Source organism: Gossypium hirsutum, chromosome A13, assembly GCF_007990345.1.
Source record: "Gossypium hirsutum isolate 1008001.06 chromosome A13, Gossypium_hirsutum_v2.1, whole genome shotgun sequence".
In the NCBI taxonomy this organism is placed as follows: domain Eukaryota; kingdom Viridiplantae; phylum Streptophyta; class Magnoliopsida; order Malvales; family Malvaceae; genus Gossypium; species Gossypium hirsutum.
The window spans coordinates 99,055,869-99,074,380 of record NC_053436.1 but is presented as its reverse complement, the minus strand read 5'-3'; the positions used below and the strand labels follow the sequence as shown (position 1 = coordinate 99,074,380).

Genomic DNA, 18,512 nt, shown 5'->3' with positions numbered 1-18,512 from the left:
TGAATTTTGAACAAATATGGGCTATACTAGTATAGGAAGAAATTCGGCTAGCATGGGAAATTGTGAAATTTTTGATAAATTTGGAATTTTGGGTTTAGGGACTAAATTGAAAAAAATGTAAAAGTTTAGGGAAGATATGTAAATAATAAAAAATCAAGGGTATATACATAGAAATAAGTTTGATAATATATTTGAAATTAATATATTGAATTTAATCATTTTATAAATTAAGAATTGAATCGTACAAATAATAACTAGGGAAAAAAGAATTGCGGATTAGTCCCTACAAATCAACCAAAAGCTCAGATACCAATTTATGAAAAATAAAATAAAATAATAAAATAAAGAACACACAAATTTTACGTGGAAACCCTTTCGGGAAAAAATCACGGGCAGAGGAGAAGAAAATTTACTATGTCGAAAATTTTAATAAATACAAGAGGAATAGACTATGTCTATTTATAGGCTTGTAAAGTCATATTCTAGTAGGATTGAAACACCTTATCCTAATCAATATAAAATAGATGGAGTTTAATAATGTTTAAAAAACCTTATTCTAAAATAAAATAAAAGAAGTCTAATTCTATATAGATTTTACTTTTATTTTATTTTTCATCGTATTTTATTTAAATAAAAATTTGATTCACTTAATTCTAACACCTAAAGTAAGCAAGTCAAAATTATCAATTAAGAAAACCTCGACAAATTGTGATGATTTCTTGTATTTTGGTTGTTGAAAGTTAAGTTTTTGGTAATAGATTTTGGCTAAGCAAGTTTCTAAGTTTTAGTATTACATTTAATCTTTAAATTTATCTTTTTACACAATTTAAATTTCTAAGTAAATTATGAGTTTGAATATCTTTAATTAAGTAGAACTATATATAAAATATTTTTTAATTATTAAATATAATAAATTCTCGCGAGTATGAAATTAATTATATTGCTATTCAACTCACGACGAAATAGACAAGGGAGGAATGAAGACAGCCCAAATTTAGAACGATGCTCAACCAATTGAAATAATAAGGGTGTCAAGAACATGCTTTTTATATAAAATCCCTTTTTCAGAAAAACCTAAAAAGAAACATGACGCAGCATGCCCCGTGGGATAAAATTGTCTCATCCTCAATAAGCGAATGATGAAGCAAGCTTTTTGCCTACGTGGACAAATAATATTGGAAATAAGAAAACTTTCTACGTCTGTCGCGGGCTCAAACTTAACTATACACTATCGAACTCTCTACTACCATCACCCACACCCCACTAGGGTTTCGAATTTCGACTCTTCCTTTCTTTCTATTCCCGCAATGGCGAAGCCGACGACGAGAGGCCGTCGCTCACCTTCTATCTCCGGCTCCTCTTCCCGTTCTCGGTCACGGTCCAAGTCTCGTTCCCGCTCTTATTCCGGCTCCGACTCAAAGTCTAGTTCCCGTTCTCGCTCTGTGTCCAGGTCGAGATCCGCTTCTCCTTCTAGCTCTCGCTCCAGATCTTCCTTCTCTTCTTCTCCTTCTCGTAGCGGTCGCTCTCGAAGTCGCAGCCCTCCTAAGCGCCGAAGGTAATTTCTTTTCGCTTAAAGAAACCAAAGAATTTAGCAAATTTGAAATTGTTCACAAGAATTTAACTAATTTGAAGTTTTTGAAATTTTTTTTGTTAAGATTACGTTGTTAATAGCTAAAAAGATACGAGAGAATTTAGTTATAAGCTGATTAGGTACACTTTGATTGCTATAGTGTTGGCATTGTTGAAGTTACTGCACTTTATTGTTGCTAATAGCCGAAAATGAATGCTCTACGGCTACATAATAATAAACACTCAGAAAGTTGGTTCATGGGGTTCAAGTTATTCCAATTCTATTATGCAATAATTTAACTTTATTCAGATATGGTTGCATGGTAGAATAGTACGTGTGAATTCAAAGATTTCATGGCAGCTGGCTTAGTTAGAAGCTCATATATTTGTATGATGTACGAGATATGGATCAAAATTACGAGTTGATAGGTGGTAAAGCTGTCAATCTAACGAAATAAAACTTAGATTTTTGGATCAAAGTGTCTTCTTCAATTGTCAATGCCATCCTCTTTACTGATATTGATGTGCCAATTTTAAGATACTTTAATTTTTGTACCTTTTTTTTTCAAATGTGGCTGTCGTCCTTTTAAAAGTTTTAAATTCATATCTTTCTCTTCTTTTCCTTTTGCAGTCCTGTGCCTGGATCTAGGCGAGGTAATTCCCCTCCACCACAATCTAAAAAGTCATCTCCAGCCCCAAGGTAAAGCAATGTTCGGTTCAGATTTACCAAATATTTTCAATTTATATTTCCGTGGAAGATTCTATTTTATTCTATATGTATTTAATATGTTCTACAATATTAGCAACTAGGAAAATTGAGTTTGTATAGGTTTAAAATACGTGATTTGTAAAATGACAATGTTTTCGAAATGAAACTTGTTTTTAATCTGTTTTATATTTTCGAAATTGAGTAGTAGAGAGAATCAGTGCTTAAGAGTTTCTAAGTTAGTTATGCTTCCATGGGATAACGGTTATTTAATTTGTATTTAGTTTCTCAGGAAACAAATGATGTTTGTTTTCTTTTATGGGGAATTTTCATTTTCTTCCTATTTTGTTCTATCATGAGCAAATTCTGCCTGAGAAACTTTGACCTGATTTGAATTTCAATGTTTTATATAAATGTAAGTGCATGATTATGTTTCCAGATTAACAAAAACAATGAAATAATATGTAATTGAGAAGGATTGAAGTTGATGCTCAAGTTTGTTGCTTGCACTGATTTCAGGAAGGCTTCTCCCATCCGTGAGTCTCTGGTTCTCTATGTTGACTCACTGAGCAGGAATGTCAATGAAGGCCATCTAAAAGAAATATTCAGTAAATGCTTTACCCTTTAACCTTTGAATAGTTAAATGCAGGACTGAGACTAGATGATACTTCTTGAGAGCGTAGGTACACAAAAAATCTATATTGAAGGGCTGGCATGTTAAATACTTTGTGACATGATATGATCCCCAAGAATGTGATCACATGTTAACTTTTAGGCATGGTATTTCTGCAGATATATTGTAAAATTACATGACATTCAATTGGTCTTTATCTAGAAGCTTTGATAATTATTGTATATGCTCTAGTTTTGTCTCTGCAAATCATGTATGTTGAACTATGTTTCTGTTGTGGGATTATATCTTGTATTTGAGGTTGTCCTTGTGTTCCAAAATCTTTATCCTCTCTTTGATATAAAAAATTGCTTTTGGAAAACTATTATGAATTATGTCCACAGTTATTACATGGTTCCAAAGATGTAGAAGCATGAAGAGCATGATTAACTTAAATGGTCCACTGTGATAACTGATCCACAAACCTGTTTAATAGGTCCCACCTTGGTTTTGTGGCAATGAGACCATCAGGTGACAAAAGCAGCTTCTTTTTCAGGATTGATGCTTCTAGGGGGGAGCTTATTTAGAGCTTTTGACTATCAGTTTGTCTTTGCATTATCTGAAGATTATTATAATTGTTTTATTTATGACTTTATCTAGGGTTACAACAGAAAGTAGGTGGAGATTAGGCTTTGACAAATTTGCACAATCTTACAGGAATTCATCTTCTATGCATTCTTTTGATTTGCATGCCTGTTATATGTTCAATAAGTTCATATAATTGTATATAATTTGTATGGTGGTTTGGTACTTAAGTAAATGTCATTTTGTTAACGTTTTGTTTGGATGAGAATTTATTTCCTTTATATTTTTAAACCATTGGACAATTCAACTGTTCAATGCTGTTCATAATCGTCTTCATCTCATTGTAGGTAATTTTGGTGAAGTTGTAAATGTGGATCTAGCCATGGACCGTATTGTAAGTTCATATCAGTCATATTTTAGTGTTCGATATTAGTAATACTGAATTATTTTGACATGCTTCACATTAACAGCTTAATCTTCCGCGAGGATATGGCTATGTTGAATTCAAGACAAGAGCAGATGCTGAAAAAGCTCTACTTTACGTGGATGGTGTAGGTTTTTCTAATATGCCAAAGTAAGATTTTTAACAGTATTCAGAACTAGTATTTTGTGAAATTGATGGTATTTGTTGCTCTAATGCAGGCTCAGATTGATGGCAATGTTGTAAGAGCGAAGTTTACACTTCCTCCACGACCAAAAGTTTCACCACCTCCAAAGCCAATTTCTTCTGCTGCTAAAGGAGATGTTCCTAAATCTGATAATGCCAGTGCTGATATTGAGAGGGGTGGGCCAAAGCGACCACGGGAGTGTATGTTAAACATAGTAAAAGTTCTGCTTGATTCATGGTTGATGTGTATATTACATACATGTTTATCGACTTGTTAATTGATGGATATCAGCTTCACCTCAACGGAAATCCCTGCCTTCACCTAGACAGGGATCACCTGTTGGTCGAAGAGGTGGATCTCCCAGACGACCACCAGAGTCTCCACGTCGTCGAGTAGATTCTCCTGTTCGTCGTAATGGTGAAACACCTCCCAGGCGCAGCCCTGCATCTCCTGTCAGAGGTCGTTCTCCGTTGTCTCCTCCAAGGCGGCTTAGATCTCCCCCAAGGTCTTATAGTTGTAATAGGCTAATATCTTGTGTTATGAGCTGCTTTTGAAAGAATTTAATCCATTTAATCTTCACAGGGCATCTCCTCGCAGGATGCGTAGTCCAATCCGAAGACGTTCTCCTCCTCCAAGGCGCCGGTAATAAAACATATAGTTATTTTCCCGTGCCTTAAACTTTATTGCCTAAGGCATAAGTGAACTGATCACAACCTGTGAACAAATGAATGGATGCATAAGATCTTAGTGAATCTGAGGAATCAAGAAGGCTATAGTGGAATCAAACACAAACTAAGAAGTGTTAGTTATGTAGTCATATTATGTCTTATTCATATAGTAGGCTGTTATCACAGACATTTGTGTTGATCTCTTGTTGGTATGAACTGTGGATGAGCTGAGACGGATTACTTGAACTATCCCATTTATTGTAATTTGGATCTTATGCTATCTTGTTTTATTACAGTTCACCTCCTAGACGTGCACGTAGTCCTCCAAGAAGGTCTCCTCTAGGTCGTAGACGGAGCCGTTCTCCAATTCGTAGACCCGCTCGTTCTCGTTCAAGGTCATTCTCACCTCGTAGGTAATATACCTTAGTACCAAAACCTTTTCATTTGGTGCATTTGCTTTTAAATTATCTGTCTTTTCTTTTGTTATTTCTCTCTATTTGGTTACAAGAAAGAAAGCAAAGTTTTAGTAAATTTAGTTATATGGGGTGAAAGTTCTTGTAGTTTGGTTAAAATTTGAGCTTGTGCTAGTGTCACGGACTTAAGATTCTTGCCTCAGAATCCGTGCGGCCTTAGGCAGTTTCTTACTCCAAAAACGCCTAAGTCAGCCTAACTTCCACAAAAGAAGGATTCAACAGAATTCCTCCCAAAACACAACTCAAGCGAAAGCAACTCAAAGCCAACAAGATGAAAGAAGAATGAGATAAGAACAAGCCAGGGAAAATAAGAACACAAGAGAGAAAAGTTTGAGTGAATGCTCTCAAGGATTCTTCTTACTCAAAACTCAAGTGATTTATAATGAGGGAAGAGGTCTCTTATTTATAGTTGAGCCTCTCCAAATCCAACGGTACAAAATTAAGTACAGCAACGGCTACGATTAAAGGGCACCTACCATCAAATCTTTAAGAATATAAAATCATATCTTCTAAGATTACATATCTTATCTAAGATATGTAATCTTATAAAATAATATCTTATAAGATCATGTTTCCATATTTGTCTTAACTTGTAGATGGGCCTTCAATCTCTTCAAGCAACGGGCCGGTCCGATTGGGCCAAATGACCTCCTTCTTGATGGATCACACAGATGTGTCATGGTTGCGGGCTCCCATGCGCAACCCATGACATTCTCCCCCACCAAATCTAGCGACGCCCTCGTCGCGTCCTCCGCATGGTATCGATCTATCTTGTCTTGGAATTGCCACAAAGCTTCAGCAGGTTCCCAGCTCATCTCACTATCCGGGAATCCCTTCCATCGGACTAAGTATTCGTGCCGCGGTCGGTAGTACTTACGTCTGACCACACGATCCGCTTCAATGTTCTCGACCTCTCGATCATAGGCGACTTTTACCCCTATTGGTGCTCGTTCAGACTTGCTTCGATTTGGGTCTTCTCCATCTTCATGGAATGGCTTAAGCATACTCACATGGAATACTGGATGAATTTTAAGCTTTTCAGGCAACTCAAGCTTGTAGGTCACCTTGCCTACCTTCTTCACAATTCGAAATGGCCCCTCATACCGCTGAACGAGTCCTTTGTGTAACCCATCATGTCGCAAAATCAGGTGTAGTTTGGCAAGAACTGGGTCACCAACTTGAAATTGCACGTCCTTTCGATTTCGATCCGCCCATTTCTTGTTGCGCTTACTTGCCTTATGTAGACAAGCTCTAGCTAGATCATTTTGCTCTTGCCAATCCCTTGCAAATCGATAAGCTGCTGGATTCGGTCCCGCATAACGAGTTGCAACTGCATTGGGTGTAAGCGGCTGTTGCCCCGTCACTATCTCAAACGGACTCTGGTTCGTTGCCCCACTTCGTTGTAAGTTATACGAAAACTGGGCCACATCCAACAACTTTGGCCAATCCTTTTGTGTTGCACTTACATAGTGCCGAAGATACGTCTCCAACAATGCATTCACTCGTTCGGTTTGCCCATCAGTTTGGGGATGCATGCTAGTGGAAAAGTTTAAGTCTGAGCCCATTAATTTGAACAACTCTATCCAAAATCGACCCGTGAATCGCCCATCTCGATCACTGATTATAGACTGTGGTACCCCCCAATACTTCACCACATGCTTAAGGAATAAGCGAGCTGCCTCCTCAGCGGGACACTCCTTGGTTGCGGGGATGAAAGTTGCATACTTCGAAAACCTATCCACCACAACAAAAATACTCGCGAATCCATCGGATTTAGGCAAACCTGTGATAAAGTCCATGGACAAACTCTCCCATGGGCGTTCCGGAATGGGCAACGGTTGTAACAAACCAGCAGGGGCTTTCAACTCAACCTTATCTTGTTGGCATATTAAACAAGTTTTCACATAGGTCTCCACATCATCACCCATGTGAGGCCAATAAAATCGATTCTCCAATAGAGCCAAGGTGCGGTGTACTCCTGGATGGCTAACCCATTTTGAATCATGACATTCCTTCATGACTTCTCTTCGTAAATTCCCATGTTGAGGCACATATAGACGTTGCCCATGAGTGTATAGCAATTCTCCCTCGAGCCAAAATCGCCTTGTCTTTCCATCTCTAGAAAGTTCCATCAGATTTTTGGCCGTGGGATCATGGGACAGTCCTTGAATGCGCTCTAATAAGGGACTCTCGGTTGGCTTATCGTTGCAAATTCCATTTTTCGGCTAAGTGCATCGGCCACAATGTTGGCACTCCCCGGCTTGTATTCCATGCTAAAATCAAACTCTGCTAGGAAAACCTGCCAACGAGCCTGCTTGGGGGACAACTTTTTCTGGGTTAAGAAATAGCTATTTGCAACATTATCAGTGAATACCACAAACTTGGAACCCAGTAAATAGTGTCTCCATGTGCGTAAACAATGCACCACTGCCGTCATCTCTTTTTCTTGGACCGTGTATCTCCGTTCTGTCTTGTTAAGCTTTCGACTCTCGAAAGCAATCGGATGCCCATCTTGCATCAACACCCCTCCAATCGCATACTCTGAAGCATCTGTGTGTACCTCATACGCCTTTGAAAAATTTGGCAATGCGAGTACAGGCTCACTCGTCATCGCTTGCTTCACTTGGTTGAAGGCTTTCTTACATTGAGGGTCCCAATCCCAGACTTTGCCCTTTTTCAACAGGTTCGTCAAGGGTGCAGTGATCTTGGAATAGCCTTCAATGAAGCGACGGTAGTAATTTGTTAATCCAAGGAAAGACCGCAAGTCCGTCACCTTGGTTGGTGGCTCCCAATCGGCAATTGCTCGAACTTTACTTTCATCCATTCGAATCGTGCCACCTCCCACAATATGGCCTAGAAATGACGCTTCTCGTTGGGCAAAGGAGCATTTCTGCTTTTTGACATATAGCTCATTTTCTCGTAGAGTTTGGAACACTTCCCCCAAGTGTCCTACATGCTCTTTGAGCGTCTTACTATACACCACAATATCGTCAAGATAAACAACCACAAAACAATCCAAGAAAGGTTGTAATACCTTATTCATTAGGGTGCAGAATGTGGCCGGAGCATTTGTCAACCTGAACGGCATCACCAAGAACTCAAAGGACCCATACCTAGTTACACAGGCTGTCTTGGGCTCATCCCCTTCGGCTATTCTCACTTGGTGGTACCTCGATCGCAAATTCAACTTAGTAAACCATCTCGCGCTACCAAGTTGATCGAACAAATCTGCAATAAGAGGAATGGGATACCTGTTTTTTATAGTGATTTTGTTTAAGGCCCTGTAGTCGATGCACATTCTCAAAGATCCATCATGCTTCTTTTGAAATAACACAGGTGCACCGAATGGGGCTTTAGATGGTCTAATGAACCCGGCATCTAAAAGCTCTATCAACTGCTTCCGCAATTCCTCTAGTTCCGGTGGAGCCATTCGATATGGTGCCCTTGCTGGCGGTTCAGTATTGGGCAACAGCTCAATCTTGTGGTCCACCTCCCTCTTTGGTGGCAATCTTTTGGGCAACTCCATGGGCATTACATCTTGAAATGACTTTAGCAACCGTTCCACTTCCTTTGGAATTTCCCCCTCAAATTTATCATCCATATTGTCTCTCAAGGTAGCTAGGTAGGAGACTTCATTTCGACGGACTCCTTTGGCAAATTGAATTGCCGACAAGGTTTTTCCCTCCATGCCTCCCTTCCTTTTCATTCTCACCATATATCGTTGGTTTGCATCGGAGATTGTCATGTAATTCTCGGAAGGGTGAATATCCGCATTAAGCCTGTCAAGTAAACTTAATCCAACTACAAAATCGTAATCATCAAGTGGGATTACCTTAATGGTCGCTTTGCCCGTCCACTCGCCAAGTTTGAGTTCTACCCCTTTTGTCACTCCTGTTATGGGAATGCTTTCTGAATTCACTGTTTTGATTCGTCCCGAATCTTCCTCAATTTTGAGGCCAAGTTCCTTTGCCATTTTTTGGACATGGATAAATCAGACGCACCAGTATCAACAAGTGCATTCAATCTTCTGCCAGCTACGATGATGTCCACAAACATCAACCCATTGCTTAACTTCTCTTCGACACCTCCTAATATCGAATTAAGGCTTTTGGTGTCATCTTCGGCTTCCTCGCGTGCCTCCATGGCATGAAAAGCGGCTCTCTTTGGACAGACACTTATTCTATGTAGGCCTTGGCAAAGAAAGCACTTCATTGGTCCTTTTCTATCCCAAGGCTTACCTTGACTAGACTTTGGGCCTTCGTCATTCTTTTCCCCTTGATCCTTGTCTCCCCCACCATTGCCTTTGGGTCTCGACTTGGGTTTGAAAGAATCATTATTATCAAACTTTCTACCCTCAACATCATAGAAATTTTCTGCCTTGGCCATAACTTCGGTCAATTCGGTGATATCTAGGCGACGCAACTCTTGCTTGGCCCACATTTTTAAACCATCCTCGAACCAATAGAATGCTTCTTTCTCATTCAAGTCTGAGATCTGAAGCATCAACTCGCTGAATTCCCGAACATAATCTCGAACAGTGCCTTGTTGCGTAAGTCGACGCAACTTAGCACGAGCCTCCTTTTCGGCATGTTGTGGATAAAACTGCTTCTTCAACTCTCTTTGGAACTCCTCCCAAGTTCCAATGGTCGTTCCTCCACGTTTCTCATCCGTGGACCTACGTCTCCATCACAAGAGAGCAACATCAGAAAAGTAAATTGAAGCGGTGTTTACCTTGGTGGCATCATCCTCAATGCCAATTGCTCAAAAATATTGCTCCAATTCCCACAGGAAGTTGTCCACTTCTCTTGCGGACCTAATCCCCTTGAACTTCTCGGGTTTTGGAACATCCACATGACGTTGCTTCGGTCCCGAAGCCAACATCCCACATCCCAAGGTAGCCTTACAGATTCTGAGCTCCCCCTTAAGCTCAGCAATCTCTTCCTTCATGGCAGTCAGCAGGGCCTCAAGAGCTTCGTCCCTCCCTGTCAGTTTGTCCGAAGTGGATCTGAGGGAGTCCAACACAAACTCCTTGCTATCTTCCCTCAGTTCCTCCATACGGGTTAGGACCACTTCGAGTGTCTCCTTCATGTCACCAACGGACTCCTCGAGATTAACCACTTGAATTTCCAAGCTCGACAGCATATCCCTCGATCGACTAGCCTTTCTGGCCCTCCCACGGGTCTCCATTGGCTCATTCTGATCAACTTCTTTCGATATATCTCAAAAGTGCTTTCGAACTGGCTCTGGTACCAACTGTCACGGACTTAAGATTCTTGCCTCAGAATCCGTGCGGCCTTAGGCAGTTTCTTACTCCAAAAACGCCTAAGTCAGCCTAACTTCCACAAAAGAAGGATTCAACAGAATTCCTCCCAAAACACAACTCAAGCGAAAGCAACTCAAAGCCAACAAGATGAAAGAAGAATGAGATAAGAACAAGCCAGGGAAAATAAGAACACAAGAGAGAAAAGTTTGAGTGAATGCTCTCAAGGATTCTTTTTACTCAAAACTCAAGTGATTTACAATGAGGGAAGAGGTCTCTTATTTATAGTTGAGCCTCTCCAAATCCAACGGTACAAAATTAAGTACAGCAACGGCTACGATTAAAGGGCACCTACCATCAAATCTTTAAGAATATAAAATCATATCTTTTAAGATTACATATCTTATCTAAGATATGTAATCTTATAAAATAATATCTTATAAGATCATGTTTCCATATTTGTCTTAACTTGTAGATGGGTTTTCAATCTCTTCAAGCAACGGGCCGGTCCGATTGGGCCAAATGACCTCCTTCCTTCTTGATGGATCACACAGATGTGTCATGGTTGCGGGCTCCCATGCGCAACCCATGACACTAGCGCCTTTTCATGCCCCTTCTCATTGATGTTGAGTTGGACTTGGGCAGCTTGAGAATTTGTGACTATAAGTAATGATGTATTCAGGGCTATAAGTAATGATGTATTCAGGGTCAGAAGTGTTGCTAGTACTAGTAATATTCCTTTCTGGCTGTATTCTTTTTCTCGTTAATTTTAAAGCTAGAGTTTAGTAGTAGAAGATACGTGTTAACAAGACAACGTGAACCTTGTGTTTCCATGTCTCGGGATCTTACTTCTGTATGTTATTATCTTTAAAACAGAGGTAAAGGACCAGCAGCGAGACGTGGGAGGTCATCATCCTATTCCAGATCACCTAGCCCCCGGAAGGTTTGTGCTTATTATTTTTTATTCAAGGAGCACTTTACTTTATTTAGTAGTGTTATTTAATAAATGACCTTTGTATTGTCAATTATGACAGGTACCGAGGAGGATTTCTAGGAGCCGCAGTCCTAGAAGGTAATTTTCTAATGTAACATTGATTTATTATGGCCCAACATACACTCTTGCAAGCATTGAAAATGTTTATAATTTTCTAATGGAACATTGATTTATTATGGCCAAGCAATTGGATGATATATGCTTTTATTCAAAGCTGGAGTTTTAACAGAAATTATTTTAGGATATCTGAATTCTAGGGGGAAGTACTAGGGCTATTAGTCTGTGACTCGGAAAGTCATGATTAATGCGAAACACATTAACCTGTGCCTCTAGTCATTAAAACAGATGGACTTGTCAATGAAAATTGTCTGCGTGTGGCTGGCCGAGATGGCCTCATTTCGGGAACTGCAGAGTTTAAGAGTAATGTGGTTTTCAAATCCAATAGATGAAAAATATTAAGGGATAGTATTTTGATGCGCAGGCCATTGAGGGGAAGAAGCAGCAGCAACAGCAGTAGCAATACTTCTCCGCCTCGTAAGCCGTAAACAGTAGGGTTATTGTAATGGATTTTAGTTTTAATTGTGAATGATGTAATATCAGAGTTGTAGTTTTGACTTTATCTATTTTAATTGGATCTTAACAATGTCAAATTGTCGGCTCTGAATCTCCCAAGTAATTTCATGTGTTATTTACAATTTTCCTGATAAATAGGAACTGAACTTTGCTTGATAGAGTAGAAAGAAAATTGAAAACATGAGAAGAGGAAATTATAGTTTTTTTTTTTTTTCGTAAGTGATTGGATAAGTGTAAAAGTTGAAAAAAAAAGTAATCTTGTTTACATTATTATTTGTTAAAGATTTAAAAATGAACAGAAAAAAAATGAAAATAGATTTCTCTCATTTTTTATGTTGTATCACTTCAATTTAGAATAAGTTGTCTTAGGGTTAGTTTGGTAATATTTTTGAGAAGTATTTTTAAAAAATGCTTTTTAGAAGTGTTTTTGAAAAGTTTGATTTAAAATTTGAGTGTTTAGCATTGTTGTCAAAAAGTATTTTTGAAAAATAAAATGTCTAAATTTATTTTCAAGTAGCAAATATGTATTTAAATAATATTTAAATTAATTAATATTATTATATTTTGTTGTTAATATTTTAATATATGAAATATAAATTTTAAATATATTTAAGTAATAAATATTAATTATTTATAAAATTTAATTAGAATATACAAATTATATTTTAAATATTTAAATATAACCATTAAATATTTGTAAATAGTATGTGAAAAAATATTTTTTATTTTTAATTAATGATTTTAACACATTTGTAATTAAGCACCAAGAAAAAAAAAGAAAAGTATTATGTTATTGGAGGGGTGAAAAAGTAATCAAGCATTAAAAGTGCTTTTGGGAGAGAAAAAGTTAAAAATTTCATCTTCTTCTTTTAAGAAGTGCTTTTCAAAAGTACTTCTGAAAAGCTAAAAATTTCAGCAAAAAACAGCTTGTTCTGTACAATTTTTTTTCTAAAAGTGCTTTTAGGGCCAGAAGTACATTTTTAAAGCAATGCAGAACTGAACCTTAATGTATTATGATTTTTTTTTCTACTACTTTTTTCTCTACAAGTCACGTTCAATTTGTTTTCTTTTCACATGTTTTCACTTATTTACTCAACCAAGTAATACTATAAAATTTTATTAGACGTTTGGACCTTTTGAAAAAGAAGAGAAATCAGATGCAAAGTGTGATTTTGGAAAGTTGGATTTGGAAAAACGTTGGTCTTCAAAGTGGTTTGAAAAGTGATTCAGAATTTTTATTAAGTTTACAAGAATAAATGCATATTTGAGGAATTATTTGGTGTAGAAATAAATTATTTTAACATAAATGGATTAAGAATTAAAACAAACAACTAAACTATTATAACAAAAATTATAAACTAAAAATAGTCCAAATTACGAATTAACTAATTGAATTAATATCCACTTATAGTACCATCAATTTAAACATTTAAACATTTTAATTAAATATGGTGAATTTTGAACCTGGATACTGAAACCTTTATTTTTGCCAATTGAACGAAGACTTCACTGGCATATAATTTAGAATTTTAATTGCTCAATATTATTCCAAGTGTTGTGAAAAGTTAAAATGTTTTAACTTTTGATATTCATTTATCGAATGTTGACACGTTAATTCTAAATATGATATTAGAATATAAAAAATAACTTTAATTTAAATGAAACTTAAGTTTATTAATATTATGATATATAAAAAGATGAGTATTTGATACATTCAAAATGTATTTTCTTTCTTAATTCTACAAATAGTTTAAAAAAATAGACGTCTTTTTTTTAAAATACATGTTTTTTAATATTATATTATGTTCCATAAGACAATTGTCAACCCCATAACCCTACTTGTGAAGTCTAAAAAGTAAATTTTAATTTGAATATATATATCATGTTTTAAAAATTAAAATCAATAGAACTCATATGTAAAAGAATTATGGTAAAAGTAACATGGAAGTTTTTGATAAAAGAAATTATCTGATCCATCACCATTTGGCATTTTTCTAAAGAAGTTAAAAAGAAAAAAAAGTGAACAAGAAATTGATGGTCAAAATATCAAACACTAGACATAACAAATAGAATTGTATTTTTTTTAAATATTACAAGTAATTTAAGGAAAATCAGCAAAATATAAATAAACATATAATATAAGCAATGTAAATAAGTCAGAAAATGAAGATTATGGAGGTCAAAAACATTAACAAAGCCAATTGTCTATTTGAATACAAAAAAACATAACAATCGTGTCCATTGTAAAAACCATCTAAGTCCAACAGTAAACAAAATATAGAAGGAACTAACTAGCAGCATTGCATAAAATGGGTAACGTAACCTCTTCAATTAATTATTATTTTGTTGCTTAGCTTACAGCTTGTCCTCGTAATCGGAGAGCGGGGTCATCTGCTCCTTCAATCCCTTCCTCTTACGGATCTCAGCAACATGGTTGGCTGCCTGGGAACCAGGTTCCAATGGATCTGATGACATCATATCCCAGTGGTCAAACACGCATTGTGGGAAAGCCTGTCCTGAAGTTGCAGCCCTCAGGGTGCTTGAGAATCCAAATGACTCGATAACAGGAAGGTATGCTTTGATGTTGTATAGTGGAGTACCAGGCCTCTGCATCTCCTCAAACACATGTCCTCGCTTCTGGTTAAGAACACTGTAAATACCACCAAGTGCTTGCTCTGGGGCTTGGATCTCCACCAAGTACACTGGCTCAAGCAGCCTCGGCTTGGCAGTCAGCTGAGAAGCATAGAAAACCCTCCTAGCAGTTGGAATGATCTGACCCCCACCTCTATGGATAGCATCAGTATGAAGAACCACATCACAAACTTCAAAGCATATACCCCTCATGTTCTCTTCGGCCATTGCACCTTCCTTTGATGCCCATTGGAACCCAGCGACTACAGAATCCTTAATTTCGTTCAGGTACTGAACTCCCTTACACATATCAACCACCATGTTAGGACCTGTGGTCTCAGGGCCAAAACACCATATCTTCTTAGCAAGATCTTTGTCCCATCCATACTCCTCAGCCAAAATTTTTGAACGAACCTTGGGATCATCTCTTGGACCAATACGACCTTCATCAATGGCTTCAGCCAGACCTTCCTCCAAGGGTCGAGCTTCCATGTATAATCGGTTGTGCTTGTTGGGAGACTTACTCATTACAGTCCTGCAAGACCTCTCTAGGACAGTTTCACGGAATGAGACAACCGGGTCTGACTTGATGATCTCAGCACCACCCATAAAATCTTCTTGCAAATCCTTAAGACAGATCTCAAGGTGGAGCTCTCCAGCACCAGCAACAATGTGCTCTCCCGACTCTTCAATTGTACAAACAACCATAGGATCAGACTTGGCCAAACGCTTCAGCCCTTCAACAAGTTTGGGAAGATCAGATGCAACCTTGCACTGAACAGCAACACGAACAACAGGAGAGACAGAGAACTTCATTGCACGAATTGGGTGCGCATCAACTTCCTTCTCATTAGTCAAAGTAGCATTCTTGGTGATAAACTGATCCAGACCAACCATGGCCACTGTGTTACCACAAGGAACATCCTCAACAGTTTCCTGCTTCTTTCCCATCCAAATAACAGTTCTCTGTACGCTCTTGACATACAAATCTTTCTTCTCACCAGGGACATAGTTTGGACCCATGATCCTGACCTTCAGGCCAGTTGAAACTTTGCCAGAGAAGACACGACCAAAAGCATAGAACCTACCCTTATCAGAAGCAGGAATCATCTTTGAAACATAGAGCATAAGAGGACCCTCAGGATCACAGTTCCTGATAGCATTGGCATAGACATCATCAAGAGGACCCTCATACAAGTTCTCAACACGATATTTCTGAGCCTTGCTAGGAGAGGGAAGGTGGAAGATCATCATTTCCAGGAGAGCACTGCTAGCAGGAAGCCACGTCTGCATTACACGTTTCATTAGGGACTTCCCCATCAAGTCCTTCTCATCAGACTTCATGGTGACACCAAGCTTTTGCAGCATGGGCCAGAGCTTATCCTTCTGGTCATTCATACAAGTGTTGATTATCTGCTTGATGGGTTCATAACAGAACTGAACAAATCCACGCTTGCAGGTACCAGAGCCAGTGTTCTTGGTGGTCCACTTCTTGGTAGCTGGATCAAAAAAGTTCTCACCCCAAAGTCTTTCCATCATCTTTGCCTCATCAACTCCAAATTTAGAGGCATACATTTTAGCAAAGTTGGTCAAGGTAAAAGCCCAACCATGCAAACCAGCAGAGAAAGCAACTGTTCCCTTCTCTGGGTAGACTTGAACATCACCAAGAAGAGGATCTTCATAGGTGGCCATGATGACATTAGCATTTTCAATCACTCTCTGGAATGTCTGGTAAGCCTCCTCTCCATCAACCTGGAGCTCAAGGAAGCACCTATCCATCTTGTTAACAGTCAAGACAGGCCTGATTCTTTCTCCAAGAGCCTGACGGAGAACAGTCTCTGTTTGCACACAGACACCTTCAATACAATCAACAACCACAAGGGCACCATCAGTAATACGTAGAGCAGCTGTGACCTCGGATGAAAAGTCAACGTGCCCAGGGGAATCGATAAGATTGATGAGGTACTCATTCCCTTGTCTCTCTCCTTTGTAGCTCATCAAAGAGTCATCAGACATTTCATAATAAAGAGAGATACCAGTAGACTTGATTGTGATACCACGCTCAGCCTCATCAGCACGGGTATCTGTCATACGAACATCACCAGCAACTTCTTGTGCAATAATTCCAGCAGCAGCCACAAGAGAATCGGTAAGAGTTGATTTCCCTGCATATCACAAAAAATAAATGAGAACCAATGCCAACACTTCACAAAGGACAGAATAACTAGTAACACCTGACAATCATCAACAATTGAAGGGCTATTGCAGTAAACTGACTCTCAATTTGAGACTAATCTAGCTTAACTTCCATACAGGTTTCATCTTCATTTTACCATTACCATCTTTTAAAAAATCAAACACAGATGAAATTCCATAAATATACCCATAAACACCAATTAAATGAGCTTTGATCATTTTACTTCAAGTTAATGATAATAAAAAGAAAAAAGAAAAACCTGCATACCGTGGTCCACATGAGCAATAACAGACATATTACGGATGTTGTGCTTCCTGTCCATAATGGCACGAAGCTCCTCAGCTGTAAACTTCACCTGTAATACATCCAACATCAACTCAAATCAAATCAAAAGGAAGTCACAGAAAAGTCTCAAATAAAAACCAAACAAAGAAAAAAAGGCAAAAAAGAAAAAAGTTCAATCAACTTACCATCTTGACTTGTCTTTAAAACACCTCGAACTATAAACAAGAATCAAAACCTGCCAAGCAAACAAAATACATAAGCTCTAGTCTTCCAAAAAGTACACATTCACAGTGACATCTAAACAATTTTAATCTCAAAAACACTAATTCAAGCATAAATTAAAAAAAAACCGAATATTTCGAGATCTAAAATCATATTAGCTATTTATAAGATATAACCAATACCGAGATGTTAAAAAACTTTCAACTATATTTCAGAGCTAACTAACTACATGATTTACTACTATACAGATTTACAACCTATGACATCGCAGAAAAGAAAACCAAAATAAAAAACAGGATCTAATCTAAGATCGTGAACAAGAAAAGAGGGTACAAGGATCTAAACGAGACGAATCTTAATAAAATTGAAAGACAACAGGAGCAAACCTAAGAGAGAAAAACGGCAAGCAAGAGAAAGAGACGAAGATTGTTGGACGCTCTTTCTCTCTCTGTGGAAATGAAGGGCAAAAAAGGGAGGATATTCGGTACTTATATTCGATGCGATGGCGACGAAATACGTGAGAGTGGAGGCGACTGAGGGATATCAGCTCAGTTCAGCTAGGGTTTTTCTATTTGGTCTAATTGTTGTTTTAGTCCTTATACTATGCTACAGTTTGATTTTTAATCTTTTTATTTAATAGGTTTAAAGGTGCAAAAAGCCCTTAAAATTAAAAAAAAAACAATTAAGCCTTTGTTTTTATTTTTTGCACTTATTTGAGTACTTGAACTTTTAAAGTGCATCAAAAAAACCCTCAAACCTTTTTAAAAAAGTCATCAAGCCCATACTTTTTTTTGCACTCAATTGGGTACTTGAACTTTCAAAATGCATCCAGAAGACCCTTAAACTTTTTCCAAAAAGCCAATCATACCTCTGCTTTTATTAAAAATTACAAAAAAAATTACAAAAAATTAAAATAAAAAAGCTATAAATATTATTAAATTTTAATAAAAATTTAAACATTAAAATTTTATTGAAAATTAGAAAAATATAAAAATCATAAAAAAATATAAAAAATTGTAAAATTTTATAAAAATAGTAAAAAATCATAAAATATATAGAAATGTAAAAAATATAAAATTTTATAAAGTCGTAAGAAAATTATACAAAATGTAAAGAAATATAAATTTCTTA

The 18,512-nt window shown here is 37.4% G+C and overlaps 2 protein-coding genes across 2 annotated transcripts; one reads left to right on the top strand and one right to left on the bottom strand.

Moving 5' to 3' along the window:
• The first annotated feature begins 1,151 nt into the window (after positions 1-1,151).
• On the top strand, positions 1,152-12,181 carry LOC107911053 (serine/arginine-rich splicing factor SR45). Its single transcript, XM_041085387.1, has 12 exons — positions 1,152-1,555; positions 2,201-2,269; positions 2,795-2,883; positions 3,818-3,864; positions 3,941-4,021; positions 4,113-4,278; positions 4,370-4,583; positions 4,661-4,720; positions 5,043-5,159; positions 11,356-11,422; positions 11,514-11,551; positions 11,955-12,181. Exons 1-12 carry the CDS (start codon positions 1,308-1,310, stop codon positions 12,016-12,018), a joined length of 1,260 nt encoding a protein of 419 aa, XP_040941321.1. The 5' UTR covers positions 1,152-1,307; the 3' UTR covers positions 12,019-12,181.
• A 2,053-nt stretch (positions 12,182-14,234) lies between these two features.
• Positions 14,235-17,946, bottom strand: LOC107912934 (elongation factor 2). The gene is made up of 4 exons (XM_016841326.2): positions 17,768-17,946; positions 17,345-17,394; positions 17,142-17,229; positions 14,235-16,842 (listed from the first exon to the last, which is right to left on the bottom strand). The coding sequence occupies exons 2-4, from the start codon at positions 17,345-17,347 to the stop codon at positions 14,402-14,404; spliced, it is 2,532 nt and encodes an 843-aa protein (XP_016696815.2). The 5' UTR covers positions 17,348-17,394; positions 17,768-17,946; the 3' UTR covers positions 14,235-14,401.
• Positions 17,947-18,512: the final 566 nt, after the last annotated feature.

Bases quoted from the DNA above. Each gene is read 5' to 3' on its own strand.
- LOC107912934 (XM_016841326.2), bottom strand. The intron at 16,843-17,141 runs GTATGCAGGTTT...TGTGATATGCAG, and splicing joins TATTGCTCATGTGGACCACG to GGAAATCAACTCTTACCGAT.
- LOC107911053 (XM_041085387.1), top strand. From the start codon at position 1,308: ATGGCGAAGCCGACGACGAGAGGCCGTCGCTCACCTTCTATCTCCGGC. The intron at 4,279-4,369 runs GTATGTTAAACA...GATGGATATCAG, and splicing joins GCCAAAGCGACCACGGGAGT to CTTCACCTCAACGGAAATCC. The intron at 11,423-11,513 runs GTTTGTGCTTAT...CAATTATGACAG, and splicing joins GATCACCTAGCCCCCGGAAG to GTACCGAGGAGGATTTCTAG.